Genomic DNA, 15,967 nt, shown 5'->3' with positions numbered 1-15,967 from the left:
AGTCTGATGGGTAAATAAGCAGCAGACGAGTATTGTTGCAGATTGCCCATTGACTAGAATGCCACATCAGTCAGTTCTGAAACAGGTTTGCAGCTCCAACCCCCACAAACAGAGAGTTGTTGTGAAGTAGAGTGTGAGCACAGTCAACCAGGAATCGACTGCACACCGCAAGTACCCTAACTAGACGACCATTTACTAGTGATGCTGACACCTCTACCTCTTCCTCAACAACAATGGGTCAGATCCGCAGACATGCCAGATTGAACCAGAGGGAGTGGATCAAGACTGTCTTCTCCCGTCTCTCATGGCTTTCCTGAAGCTAGGATAGCACAATGCCTTCTGCAGTTCTGACATGCAACTTCTTGCACACTTATCGTGGTCGGAATCAATGAATGAACTATGAAACCCCAACTAAGAAAACCAATTGTCCTCTTGAAACTGATCCTACTGATGATGACCTCAGACCGTCCAAATCAACTGATTTTAGCCACGTTGTGTAGTGATTGAAACTGCTGACAAGACACCTTGAACGCAGAACCCTTTCGCAATATCTATGGGTATTCAAGGTATTGCTGGAGAAGTCAAGCCTTATAAGCCAAAATAGTATTCCTATTATTCTTAATACTGGTCTCCAGGCTGTTGCCGTGCGACTTTACACGTTGCACTCAAACTATGCTCTTCGTATATCTAACCGTCTTCCACACTTCAGAAAACCGAACTTCAAAATTTTCATAACCAACTCCCGAAACCTTGTGTTATCATGGGAGGCGTAAATGGCCACAACCCACTCTAGGGAGGTACAACTACTAATCCACAAGGTAAAATACTAGGTGAGTTTTGTTCCGAAAATGATTTATGTATTTTTAATGATGGGTCGAGCACATATCTGCTTCCTGGCACAGGAACATATTCAGCCCCAGATTTATCAGTTTCTGATTCAAACCTTTTAAATGAATTTGAATGGTCAGTTCACGATGACCTCTGTGGGGGTGACCATTTCCCAACGTTACTAAAATCTTATGAATCCCTCTGATATTCCTCCAAAAAGGTTATTTGGCGTTTATATGGAACTATGTGTGTTGACAGGCTTAAATCTGAACTTTTTAATAATGTCCTTGATGCTACTCAACGTTTTTCTTATGAAATGAATGTCGTTGTTCAAGAGTGTACACCAAAGTCCTCTGCAGTTCCACATATTCGAAAACCATGGTTCACTGATCAATGCAAACAAGCTAGAAAGGAACGGAAAAAGGCAGAGCATTATTTCCGTCAACACCCCATGGTGCATAACTTGAATGAATTTAAGATTGTATATGCTAAGCACGGCGTACTTGTAAACAAAGTAAACACCAACCTTGGCAACAATATGTATCAAACATTAATTCGCGCATGTCAATATCTAAAGTCTGGAATATGATCCGAAACATCAAAGGTAAGGGCTACAAACAGCAAGAAGTACCATTGATCATTTATTGCATTTAGAATATTTTGTTAAGAATGCCATAATTAATAAACAACATGCAGTGTCGATATTTTTCGATCTAGGGAAAGCACATGACACGACTTGGAAACATGGGATTTTTACATGACTTCGGATTGCAAAGCCGATTGCCTCAATTTATAGCCAACTTTTTAAATAATAGACAATTTCAAGTTCGTGTGGGTTCTACCTTGTCTGATCATTACAGTCAGGATCAGGGTGCCCCACAAGGCAGTATTTTGTCTGTTACACTCTTTAGCATCAAGTTAAACAGTTTATCAAAGGTTTTAAACGATTCATTTGATGGGTCACTTTTTGTGGATGATTTTAATTTTTCATGTCGCGGTAAAAAAAAATGCATACTACTGAACGGCAAATGCAGGTGTGTCTAGATAAATAAATGGTGTTTAGAAAACGACTCTAAATTTTCCAAGTCCAAACCTAACTGTATGCATATATACATATGGAAATTAATTAAGCAACACCAAATTCAAAGACACATAAAAACTTAACAAAGTTTAACGAAGTAATTTTGATGATTGATTATTCAATTTTGATGTATTGACATACAGCATGAGCTTTTCATGGGTTGATATGACGCGCGTGAAGCTTGCACAGCGCACGTGCATTGCTTTAACCTCAACTTTCGAAAAATGCACTTTTTCCCTGGGGTGTTTACAAGCGCAGGTTGTCGATTGCATTCGGTTTTTCATTCATTTCAATGTCATGGCACGTAGGAAATTATCAGAGGCCACTCGTTGGCAAATAATCGGCATGAGGAATGCTGGTATGTCTCTAAGACAAATCGGGACTCAAATCGGACGACATCATTCCATAATTTCAAAACTTTTGAAAAAATACCGGGCCACTAATGAAGTTAAAGACCTGCCTAGACCAGGAAGACCCAGGAAGACCACAGTCCGGGAGGACAGAGCTTTACTGAGACTTGTACGGCGCAGGTCCTTCGACTCGAGCTCTCGGTTGAGACAGGAGTGGCTTCCAGGGAGACCCATCTCGAACAGGACTGTTCGGAATCGTCTGAAAGCTGCAGGATACCGGGCAAGGAGGCCAATCAAGCTACCCAGACTGTCTCCAGCCCATAAGGCAGCCCGACTGGCCTGGTGTAATGACCGTTTGCACTGGAACATTGCCTCTTGGAGGAAGGTCCATTTCTCAGATGAGAGCCGGTTCTTGCTGCACATGGTGGACGGTCGTACTCGGGTCTGGAGGCAGAGGAACACAGCAATGGCTCCACGGAACATCCAGGAGACTGTGGCCTTTGGGGGAGGTTCCGTTATGGTATGGGGGTGCATTTCCATGAACTGCAAGTTGGATATCATTACCATCCGTGGCAACCTTAACGGTGTTCGTTACCAACAGGAGGTTCTTGACAGGGCTGTGGTACCTCATTTTGAGAACCATCCTCTGGCAACGAGACCCATATTTATGGACGACAATGCTAGACCTCACAGGGCGCATGCTGTAAATGATTTTTTGCGGCAAAATGCAATTGACAGAATTCCATGGCCTGCCATGAGCCCTGACCTCAACCCCATTGAACATTTGTGGGACTTTATTGGCCGTCGTGTGAGGCAGAGAGACCCACCAGTCCATAATCTCAACGAATTGACGGCTGCCCTGCATGAGGAGTGGAACAGGATCCCCCAGAATCAGATCCGGAGACTCATCCAAGGAATGAGGAGGCGTCTGGAATCGGTGGTGCGTGCGCAGGGAGGACACACTAGATATTGATGAAAGTCGGTGTGCAGACTCTCAGATGACTGTTCTTTCTTTCCATGTGACATTTGTGTTAATACACCTGACAACAACGTCTGTGGATGAATAGTAAATTGTGTCCATTTTTTCATGAATTTAAGACAGTTTTAAGAATTTGGATTTCGTTGCAATAAAGCAAAGTCTTGATACTTTTTCCCTTTAAGTTGTTTGTCAGAGATCGTCTGTTGAATAAAAAAGTGTCAAACTATATCAACCCGGCATATTTTGATTGTCAGAACACTTCAAAGTTGCTCCAATAGAAAAAATTGGGGTGTTGCTTGATTAATTTCCAGGTGTATATAAATACAAACCACATAAGGGCTGTGAACTATATCTGAAAGGCACACCTATTTAAGTTTCTGGGTCTTATATGTGACTCCCACTTGACGTTTTTGCTGCATATTTATTCCCTTAAGGTTAAAATGTCTGAAGGCATTCGACTTGTTAAAAGTTGTTTACCACTCAAAATGGGGAGGGGATCAAACGGCCCTTCGTCACTTATACAGATCACGCATTCGCTTCAAACTTGACTACGGTTCATAGTATATGGCGGAACCTGAAAAAAGGCCTAAAACTGTTAGATTCTATCCATCATGAAGGTCTAAGATTATGTCTTGGATCTGTCCCAACTTCTCCTTTTAACAGCTGAAGGGGTGATATAAATCCAGCTAGGGTCCATGCAGGAAGCAAATGTACTGTAAGTCCCAATGGTCCCTAGTATGGTGATCTACCTTCAGTTGTTGGCAGCATACAGCTCATTTTCATATTGTATTGTCCTCTATAGATACATTGTTTTAGGTCTAACCACTACTTTTACATTCTACGCTGTGATATTCTAGTTACTGCCGCCAATATTGCTGAGTGCGGCGTAAAACTAACCTCACTCACTGATATTATAGTTAGTTTTATTGTCCTTCTTTGCCAGGTTTTTACAATGTATGTGCTATTAATTCATTTGTATTAGTATCATTAATTGTTCTCGTCACGATATGTCTGCAATAATGCCGATGTGACGTGAAATATTAACTCACTCACACTCAAAGAATGAACTGTTTTTAGGCAGTTGTTAGTGATATTACAGCTAGGACCAGGACGGGTCCAAATTTCCGACCCGGGTACCCGACACCCTATTACCCGACAGGTACCCGTCATAACACTATTTGCCAGACATTCCCTTTCTATGGCCGAAATTAAGAGCGGCACGTGGAAATATTTGAATCCGTCGCACCAGGCAGAAAGACCAAAATCAATGCATTTTGTGCTCAGTGGAGTGGATACGTCATAGACGTGGAAATCAGCTGGGGGTCTAGGGGTCCAAGGATCGATTGATTGCATTTAAGTGCGCGGATTCGCATTTACGGTTTCATGAAAAAAAAATTGCGATTCTTACTGTCTGTGCTGACCCAAGTGATCCAGTGGCGTGATAGCTTAGAAAGCAGGTAGAAACGTGGAGACATGGCTTTTTCACCGATTTTATAACGCGAAAGTTCTGAAATATGAAAGCCCTGGAGACACAGATGTGGATATTTGACGTTTATAAGTGGGACCTCAGTTCAACTAAATATTTTCTCCTCGGGTTAAGACTAATCTCAAGATTGACTGATTTGCATTAAAATTTGCGTATTTCAGCGGATTTGCGGAAAATTGCCATCCCTGGTGTTCTGTAACAAAAGCTGGCACATAGATAGATCTTGAAGGATTTGGATTTTGAACACAATATTCCCTTTTTCGCATTTCCATGACATCACAACTGCAACGGCAACCAGTCACAATCAAGGTTAATTTCGAGGCAACACTATCCATGCAGCATGGTCCAGGTTCGGTTTCAGTCCAGTAATGTCAATCGAATAATTCTTTTATATGTCAGCCTGATAGCTGATTAATATTGTCTAATGTATGTGGTCACTGGGTGGTGTTTTTGTTCAGACTCTACTCGAGGCGGATGTTTACGTTCTTGAGTCTTTTACATGTAAACAATTATTATAATCCGACCTATGTTACACGTGTCCAGAACCTCAAGCATAAGACAACAATCTCGTAAATAAAGTTATGTCAAATGAACATTCAAATATCCTGACATTCATTAGTCACGTGATCAAAGTGGGTTCAGTATTGAGACAGGTACCCGGGTCCAACTCATTACCCACCCGGCCCGTGTATCCGTGATACCCGTCCTAGTCCTAATTCCAGCTATACCACGGCAGGGGACAACAGAACTTGGCCTCACACATTGTACATAAATCGAACCCTGGGTCTTTGGCTAGCCGATCAAACGCTTTATCAACTGGGATTTCGCCACCTTAAATGAATAATAAGTGAATATTTTATACAGGCAAATGAGATTGGAGAACTGGAGGAAAATGTCGGTGATGTGTTATTTCCATATGCATGTACCAGTGCTTGGAAATATTGCGCCTTGTAAATATGTTTCGTTACCATTTCAAATGATAAATACTTTTTTGTGTTTCAATGGCGTTTTGTGTACTTTAATATAGACATCTGTTGACGCTTTATTTTTTTTTCGGAAAGTACATGTGCACCTACTCAATGATACGTCTTCTCCACAAACGAGGTTTCAATTTCTCTTTTTCATATATGTGTTTTAATTCTTTAGCATCCTTGTCCTGTTATCACAAGTATGGAAAATATGCAAGTGAACGTAAACAAACACAGATATACAGTATGAAATATTTCCCGACTTATCCACGGAAGTTACGTCAACAGTGCAGAAAATTCGAGGTCCAGGTAGGTATGTCTCTCGCCTCTCACTTTGTCTTCCACGTGTTACTTACTGTTCGCATTTTCAGGGTCAAAACATGCATGTAGGTGTAAGGGTGCTGCAAGTGGTACTTCTACGCTAGCTTATGGGATGTGGATCTTGTAAAGTATTCTTGACGGGGCGTAGTTCATAAACTTAGTGATAAAACTTTGCTGCCATGTCATGTTACACAGAAACCACTCTGTTCTGTGGACGTTTGTGATACATTTTAGAGGTAAGGTTTGGACAGATTTGGCCAGACATCATAACGACTGTGTGCAGGATTGTGCATCTTTACGTTTGTGTATGCGATATAGATCTAATTAATTAGTGTTGGCTGGCAGAAACGCATTCATACGTTATGTTCACAACATCGATTGGCGATGATCAGAGACGCAGTAACATTTGGTGTTATGCTGTACACGGAAATCGCTGGACTGTGTCGCCGTGTGTAACATACCTTGCTGGCAGAGATCTTTCCTGCATGACATCATGCTGACTGTATTCAGGAGACACACAGGTGGAAAGAGCTGACATGTGTAGTACTGGGCCTAGACTTGTAAAGCTCTTCTTAACGCTATGATAGTCTTAAGTGCTTTACATTAACTTACGACTATCTTAACGCTATCTTAAGAACTTCAGAGTCTAGACCCTGGATTTCGACAAGGTTGTCGCAAGAGAGCTTTCTAATAACCACCATCTTGTCCCCAGATTCATGTCCTTCTGGAAAGACGGGTGATCCGCAAGTATAGAGGATATCCTGCTGAGAAGTAAATCAAGTTAAAGGTTTGGCATAACAATTTTCAAAATATGTTGAGCGATTGCCTTAATTAATGAGAAACAATTGAAATATTTTAACCATTTTGAAACATTCAGGTATAAAATAAAGTCACCATACTTGTTCAGTCTATGGAAATATTCATTGCCTGGTTTTCTCTGAATAGTACTTTTGATATTAACATTCGTTGACTACTCTAGCTGTTAGTTCACTACTCTCTGAATCATATCTAAAAAAAACTTCAAAATTTTACCATTGAAACTAAATCGAAAACCAGACATATTTCTTACGGCATGTTCAAGTCCACTTCAGCTTATGCCCACAGCCTCTTGTTAGAATAAATTTCCCTTGTTTTCTTACGAGAATAAATGAGTTTAGTTTTACGCCGCACTCAGCAGTATTCCAGCTATACTGCCGGCGGTCTGTAAATAATCGAGTCTGGACCAGACAATACAGTGATCAACAGCATGAGCATCGACATGGGAACCAATGACACGCCAACCAAGTCTGCGAGTTTGACAACAAGATATAGTTATCCGCCTCTAACCCTACCATAGTCGCTTTTTTTAGTATTCAGCTGTATTCAACTACTTGTCGGCTCTTCTCCTTTGTTGGGTTTCTGCTGTTTCTTGTCATCATCAGCCTTAGTACGATAAGTCTCCGTGGCATCTTTGCCAAGGAAATCAATTAAAGACATGAACATTGCTTTGTCGACACTGTTTCCATGAATTTGTGGAGCATGAATCCACGAAAGAGTCATAAACTTTTGTAATCCTATCCTTGGCGTCTGACAAACTGTACACAGGCCTTCACATTTCATCTTCACGGTGAGATCTGCTAGTGACAGTTGCTGCTTCACAATAATCATCTTGACTGTCATGATTCAGGCTCTTGTTTGAAAGTATCAATTACTTGGCTTCTTTTCAAACACACATAGGATGGGGCCTTCTGGTACTTTTTCAGTTGAAAGGAGTATTGTCTTTCCCTTCAATGGGTAGCTGTATCCTGCATGAGACTCTTGTGCTTGTCAAGCGGTTTCTGTGTTGAGGTGTCAGAACGTAAAAGTTCTGACTGTATGGCTTTGGCATGGTCGAAAGGTTCAGGTACCGCTTCAGCAGACACCTAATCAGCTATCTTGAAAGGCACGTGTTTCAAGCTGAGGTGACTGAAACGCTCAGATAAAGCTTTAATGACAGGCTGCATGCTTCCCCTCTGGACATTTCATAACCATCCAACAGTTTGGCGTTTTCTTGTTCTGTCGTGTTTGCACATAAGCGCTTTTTTGCCATTTTTTTACCCAGTTCACCCCTGCTCAATCCTTTGGGCAAGACTGACGTCATGGAGCAGTCATATCAAGACTTCGGCTAAGAAAATCTACATTAAGAGATACTTAGGAAGAACCAATTAATTGGAGTCAGTGCCTCCATCTGTCAACAAGACTTCAATTGGTTTGAGGGAATTACCAGACAATGTCTTTGGAAACTCCATGTGTCTCAAAGCTGTGGATGCATCAAAGAGATTGTCCTTGACAGAAACAAACACTTGCCCTCTGTAAATGCTTCCATCAGTATGTTCTGTAATATCACGCACAAGAAGCACAGAAGTGCACCGCTTAACTCTGTCACGAGAAGCCAGTGGAGAATCTGGTGCTCTGATACTTATTCCGTGTCTGTCATCCATGCAGTACAACAGCACGTCTTCCTGTCGTAAGACTGCAAATTCCTTTTAGTACTTCAACAATTATGTCTCTCAGCAAGATTCCTGTAGATACCTTTTGACTGAACTTGGCATTTGATGTTAAAACTACCATTGCAGTTAAAGCTGCATGAGACCTTGAATCTTTCGACCGGAACTGGAATCTGGTCCATGTTTCTGAGGGCATGTTCACAGATGGCTTCAATTCATATCACTTTCTGTATCAAATCTCGTATCGAAACACCAACAGCCTAATTTCACAATCACAATTTAAGCTGTGGATCATCAGACAGCAAAGTGTGGTTCATTCTTGCGTCAACAGATTTCTCACAGTTGTGTGAGACTTAAATGCGTCACCAGTTATGGGAGACTTAAATGCATCACCTGCATTGACCTTAACACATATCCTGGAATCTTGGCCCACTGACAAATTGCTGCTTTGGTATTCAGTCTTCATGCTTGTGGTATGATACATGGGGGGTTGCTTTGCAATTGCATTGCAGTGTACACGAAGTGTAGAAACTATACGCGTGAACACATATATACATATATACATATAGAGTGTTTACATGACATGCCTGTGTATGTACGTTGAGGTTGGTGAGAGGCATTAGAATTTGGTGATTATATGAAACGAGTATTCACGTACAGTGTAAACTTATCCCCCGGAAATTGTCAACAGTGCGGAAGATTCAAAGTCCGGGTAGGTGTGACTCACGGCTCTCAAGCTGTCTTCCAAAATACATAGTACGGTTCGACATTTGAGGGTCAAAACATGCATGTATATGTAAGATACTCTCAGGGTGCTGAGACTCTTGAGAGACATTAGTAGTTGGTGAACATATAAGACTAGTATAGGGATGACAACTTCATTTTTATTGCATAACACGACGCTTCAGGGCTAGGTCTTGTCCCTTCTTCAGGTGATAAATGGGGCAAGACGTAGCCCTGAAACGTCGTGTTATACAATAAAGAAAAGGCTGTCCTCCATATACTGGTCTCATATATCAGGATGCTGCAAGTGGTACTTCTACGCTTCCTTATGGGATGTGAATCTTGTAAAGTGGCCTTGTTAGTGGCATAGCTTTGCAATACATATACAGTGAAAGGTGTTTCATTGGGACGGAAAAAACAATCCGGTTTAGATAAAGTGCTGGATTGTAGAGTTGATGGTAAATGTACAAGCTACGGATGGGACTGAGATTCTAAGGCGGTGTTGCCAGCTTTCCGGATTGGACAGATACCACTTTTGACAGCCTCCATTGCATTACTGTTCAATATTTCAGGGTCAAAACATGCATGTCCGTGTAAGGGTGCTGCCATTGGTACACCTCCACGCTTGTTTATGAGATGATGAATTTGTGAAGTAGTCTGGGCTGGACGTGGTTCATAAACGTTGTTGTGACATAACTTTGATGTTATCCATGTACACAGAAGCCACTTTTTGTAAAACATCTTACAGGTAGAGTTTGTACATTTTTTTCCAGCATGACATCATATTGACTTTACGCAGGAGACAAATTTACATTGAAAACATATAATGAGTGCAATAGGAATAAGGTAGCTTTACCATCTGAGTGCTTTGATGTTGAATGTACATGCAACATATTCAGCCATTACAAGCAATGGATGGACGGCAATATGTCGGACCGTTTTAGAAAATACTACGCAGTGCAAAAAGGGATTTTTTTCTTTGTTCACGGTTCATTTAAGCGCAGTATTTCGAACACAGCGTTTGTTTTCACACCCAATGTATTTCATTTTCATTTTGTCTAGACGATTGCTATTGGTGACAAAGACCGGTTGAAATTTGATCCGAAAATGAACGGGGAATTCAGTGATGCATTTGTCGCAGCTGAACATATTATATATGTATTGTAACTGGCATCTCAATACTGGCCTTTGCGAAACGTGAGTTTGTAAACACTATCCAATATGACGGAAAGTGCACTTGTGTAAGTGTATGGTCGAAAACATGACAACCGATTCTGGGTTCATCGGCTACGTTTCAGAATTATCGTTACTGGGTACATGAAACCTTAATATCAGTGATCATTAATAAGTTAATTGTGTAATTAATGATCAATCTTCCCAGTAGCTATCCGATTTTCATGTTTCAAACCATAAAGGAAATAACGCTTAAGTCGTGACATTTAGAACAAAACATATTTTGAAAAGTTATTTTAGCCCCATCCCGTCCGCTCCCTCTACGAATTAACACAAACACAAAACCTCAGTCCAGAAAAATGACTCCAAATCCGCCATAGCCGGTGACAACCAAGACAACCCTGACAATGCAGCAACATCTGATATTTTGGAAATCAACCGAGCAGACTACAAGATTAGAAAACTCCTCGAAGCCGAAACGTCGTACTCATCAGAATAAAACAGAACTTGGTTTTCCTTCATCCTTGCAACTTCTAAAATGCCTCAGTCTCTAAAAAGTACATGCCTTGATGGCAGAATTTAGCGTTACGATCCCCTGTTGTTATATATATTTTTGACGTCGGAAAAAGACAACATGCTGTGTACTGTCATGTTTATATCGTTTTCATTGCAAGTAAGAAAAGAAGCCAGTAATGCCGATGACTACCGTTGCCGTTCTGCGTGATTTTGCGTCAGTCATGGCGTCACGCTGCATAGACACTTTCACAACTTCATATAAACATGTCACATTACCCAGTACTTAAAACTCCCTTAATTCCACGTAGGCAGTCGGACTGGTAACTTTACAAAATTACAAGTCCGGACAAAAGCCTGCCTGTCCGAATTTCAACAAAAACTAAGAGTACCCGTGTTGTGACTGGGTATCCTAATTTGAACTGTCCAATCGTAAGTAGTTAAACATAATTATCAGAATACATGTACTTTAACACCTCAAACTGAGGACAAAAGAACCTGTCTGATATGAAATACATCTCGATAACGATAATAATAGACCACGTTTGAAATTTCACAGTGCGAAATAACAATAGACCGTTCCAGACGGTAGGGCAGACGGGAATTGTAAACGGTGAATCATTCCAATATTGTGTCTGTTTCCAATTTGCCATTTTCACTCGATACTATCCCCATGCGTATTCTAAATGATTGAATGTATGCATGTTACGAATAGACTAGAGCTACATCACGAATGCGCACAGTGTTCGTTTCCCCAACCAATATATTTCGTCTCTTTTCACCCATAGGGGGCATAACAGTAATCCTCTCAGTCGTCATTTAACAGCTAATATACCCCCGTTTGTGAGAAAAAAATGTCAAGATAGGAACACAATACTGTGGCTCGTGAACTCGTGGAGATCTGGAATAGGATTGGTTTCAAGTAACCCACATTTGTTGAAGGAAACGACAATTGGGGTCAGGTGGTCAGTTGGTTGGTAGATGCCTGTTATCATATCCCAGCTGTGTAGGCTAATGCCCATGATGCCAATCATAGGATTGTCTGGTTCAGACTCAGTTACTAGTATTTATTGAGAGGCATTATACTATGCTAGAAAAATCGAAATGTGTTAAATATCCAGCCCCAGCAAAACACATCCTGATGAACTGGGCAGTTCTATTATAATCACAGATTTACATATCAGATGACAGCAGTGTCAATATTTGGAATTTTCATCTTCCTTTATAGAGTTTCTCTGAGCATCTAAAGATGGACGGCATTCGTGTGGATGTTGCAGTTATTGGCGGTGGTATCAGTGGTGAGGAAACTGTGTGTTGAAATTGCATCTAGGATTCTCTGCTAGGGAGATAGTTTACAAGATTTACTCTCTTACGACAGTTACACAATTTACAAGCTGAAGGCATCTTAGATGCTGTTAGTAGGAGTCTGTAACGTTTACTCACAAACATTAACATGAACTCTTTCAACATGATCATTGACGATTTCTCCTTTCACCAGGTTATAACACAATCCTGTTTAGCAGCACCTGCTGTCAATGACTCCTCACATAGCAAACTGTGGTGAACTTGATATCATATGTTTAATGGAGCCTATTTATCCAAGTTAACAGTTTTCCTGCTTATGTGAACTTATGTGATTATCTTTCTTAAAGGACTGAGTGCTGCCTGTTTACTCAAGAAGAGTGGATTGAGTGTTGCTGTCCTCGAAGCCCGGGACCGCGTCGGAGGACGGTCCTACACAGTCAAGGTACAAGCACTGGTCTGGCTGAGTCTAGTCTCATTAGCTCCCTGTCAAAGACATTGTCAGTTGTAATTGTCTTCTTTCTTCTATGCCACCTTCAGCTCTGAAATGAACTCCAAATTACTCAACACACTGAAGTCAATTTACCTGAATATGTTTACAAAAGAATAGGTCATATGAGCCTTTGCTGCAGTTCCTTGCATCTTTGTTTAGTGATTGTCCGTGCCCGTGACAGTCAATGTCTCAAAAATAACAACATTTGCGATGATTTTGACAGGTCTTTTACAGAACTTTAGCTTTGGCTGAGGCAATAGTGAATGGTGTCGAGAAACAGGTAATTTCCCACAGAATTCGAAACTGTGAAGTGCACTTGTGTGCGTGAAATGTTCGGGTTTTTTTGTTTTTACTTCGGAGCACGGATTGAAGAGGAAGGACATATAATATACATATTATGTCCCTCTGACTCACAGTATACCATTGTAACTTTTGTTCCCAGTAATTAGGAAGTACATCAGATACCACATGCCATACTGGTAATGCATTGTGATATTTAGCACAACCTTTGGAGTTTCTGTCCCCCTTGTGGTTTCTAACAATGTCATGGTAGTGATAATGAAACCATAATTTTGACCTGCCTTGCAGTGTTATTTCCAGTGTGAATATGTCACGTAATGAACAAGCTATTTGGATATATCCTATGCAACTATTATGTGTAATGTCATCTGACAGACGCAAACATAAGTGGAAGCAACAACCATCTTGGTTTGATCATGACCGTGAACGATTGAAGTCAGAGAAATACCAAAAAACTTAAATCACTACAGGAGACATAAATGTGAGGAAAATTTACATGAGTATCTGAGTGTCGAGTTTGACTTTAGGAAGTGTTGGCAAGTTAAGAAACAGAAATATCACGAGAAGTTAACGGGAGACATTGAAGAAACTTTGAGAATCAAGGATTGTAAACAATTCTGGAAAATTTCTTGAAGGGTATACGGGTGTTAGTAATGTAGCTTTGTTAGCTTTGTTTGAATATTTTATACATTGCTGAATCCGAAGACAACAGATAATAACAATACTGAATTTGACCATTTTGTACATGATTTTGTAAATAATCATACTTGTGAAACGTGTGATGAAACACCTTTCTATACAGACTTTCTGTCTAAGGAGATCACAGAAACTGAAGTCATGGACTCTATTAAATATTTGAAAAATGGAAAGGCCCCAGGAGAGGACTGCATTCCTCCGGAATTCCTGAAAGCTGATATTGCATTATTGACAGCTTTTCTCCTACCACTATTTAATAAAGTAATGGATACTGGAAATTTCCCTGAATCATGGGCAGTCGGATTGATAATGCCACTGCATAAACGTGGAAGCAAGGCAGACCCCAGTAATTATCGTGGTATTTCGCTTTTAAACGTTTTTGGAAAAATATTCACAACAATTTTAGAAAAACGACTACGGACAAGGATTGAACGTAATGATTTGCTAGCAGGATTCAGAGAAAATTATTCAACAATAGACAATATGTTCGTCCTTCAAGCGTTGTGTGCAAAATATCTATCGAGACCAAATGGGCGATTTTACGCTGCTTTTATTGATTTTTAAAAAGCATTTGACTTCACTCCAAGAAAGAAATTGTTCTACCTGCTGCTGAAACGTGACTGTCATGGGAAACTGTACACCATCATCAAGAATATGTATAATCATGTTATATCTTGCATTCAGGTTTATGGACAGAAAACTCCTCCTTTACAAACATCCTCTGGAGTAAGACAGGGGTGTATACTGAGCCCATTGCTATTTATATTATATATCAACGAATTCGTAAACGACATGTATTCTTCCATTGGAAAAGGAGTTTTTTGTTTCTGCATCAATAGACGATATTATGTTGCTGTTATTTTCCGACGATATTGTTACATTCTCGTATACCGTGGTTTGACTACAGAGACAGCTGAACTGTATTACGGAGTATTGTGCCAAATGGGGATTGGAAATTAAGATGGAGAAAACTAACATTATCGTTTTTCGGAATGGTGGAATCCTTTCAAGACACGAATCCTGGACATTATGCGGAAAACCTGTTAAGATTGTGTTTTACTATAAATATCTCGGGTTAGTGTTCTCTGTGTTTTAAAGTGGACAAAAGCATGTCAAACATTGGCCTCACAAGCGGGAAAGACTGTTACACCTCTGTATCAGTTATTCAATAAGTGCAAATACCTATCTTTCACAGCTGCGTGTAAACTGTTTGACTCTTAAGTGTCTCCAATACTGCTGTACCCGTCAGAGATATGGAGCTCTGTTTACCAGGATTCTATAGAGAAATTACATGCAGCATATTTCAAGCGTTTGATAGGAGTTGGGAAGTTTGCAGCTAATAAAGCTATTCTTGGAGAAACAGGGCGATATCACATGAACATCTTAACATCCCTGTATCCCTGGTGTTGGCATCTTGGAGATCCGGTGTTATTTGACACCGTCCTTGTTGACACTCCATGGTGGGTGGGGAGCAGGGGTGCCGAATACTCTTCCTTTCCTGATGTTTTCCCAACAAGCTGGTTCATCTCGCTATGAAAAAAAGAGGCGTCTGGTTGAAACAGATTGTACACCTGAAACTATTCCTGTAAATGTCGATTCTTGGGCTCGATTTTTAGTGATTGAGTCTAAGGACTTTCTACCGATCAAACTCAATCCCTTCGCAATTTCAAAAGCAATCTCTGGAATTTGTGGTGAGGTAAAGAACGTTACCCGTCTTCGTAGTGGCTCGCTTTTGGTTGAGTGTGCACGGAGACAGCAATTTCTCAATCTGCTGTCTGTCAAGAAATTTGCCAATATCGAGGTTGCTGTGTCTGTGCACAGGACATTGAATTCTTGCCGTGGCATCATACGGGACAAAGCTCGTTGTCTCTGTGATATGTCAGAGGAGGATATAGCTCTTGAACTTACAGCGGTGAAACGTTTCACTTTTAAGAAAGATGGTAATATCACTCCAACTAATACCTACCTCTCAACCTTTTCGCGATCTTCTCTTCCACAGTCAATAAAAGCAGGGTATGTTAACATCGGGGTGGATGTGTATGTCCCCAATCCACTACGGTGTTATAAGTGTCAGCATTTCGGTCATGGGTCTAACTCATGTCGAAACCCTGTGGTGTGTCATCGCTGTGGTGACCATCATGAGGGTGCAGACTGTGAGCATGACATAAAATGCGCAAACTGTGAAGGCCCACATGCAGCTTCATCCTGTCCTGTTATATACGGGAATCTAAATAATGAAAATCAAATGCGAAAAGAACATTTCATACCTTGATGCCAAGAAACTGTTTA

At 40.7% G+C, this 15,967-nt stretch overlaps 1 protein-coding gene across 2 annotated transcripts in view; it reads left to right on the top strand.

Annotated features, from left to right (window-relative positions):
- The first annotated feature begins 5,847 nt into the window (after positions 1–5,847).
- LOC137281553 (amine oxidase [flavin-containing] B-like) overlaps positions 5,848–15,967 on the top strand; it is a 32,175-nt gene continuing 22,055 nt past the window's right edge. The window contains exons 1-4 of one of the 2 annotated variants that reach the window (XM_067812857.1): positions 5,848–6,001; positions 6,726–6,800; positions 12,116–12,185; positions 12,540–12,634. In XM_067812857.1, the coding sequence (XP_067668958.1) occupies positions 12,137–12,185; positions 12,540–12,634 (144 nt within the window). In that variant the 5' untranslated portion in view covers positions 5,848–6,001; positions 6,726–6,800; positions 12,116–12,136. Of the gene's footprint in view, positions 6,002–6,498; positions 6,801–12,115; positions 12,186–12,539; positions 12,635–15,967 lie in introns of those variants that run through there. The other variant, XM_067812858.1, reaches the window with a different exon arrangement.

Source organism: Haliotis asinina, chromosome 4 (assembly GCF_037392515.1).
Source record: "Haliotis asinina isolate JCU_RB_2024 chromosome 4, JCU_Hal_asi_v2, whole genome shotgun sequence".
Taxonomy (NCBI): domain Eukaryota; kingdom Metazoa; phylum Mollusca; class Gastropoda; order Lepetellida; family Haliotidae; genus Haliotis; species Haliotis asinina.
The sequence above is the reverse complement of the archived record's forward strand: the minus strand, read 5'-3'. Positions and strand labels throughout refer to the sequence as shown.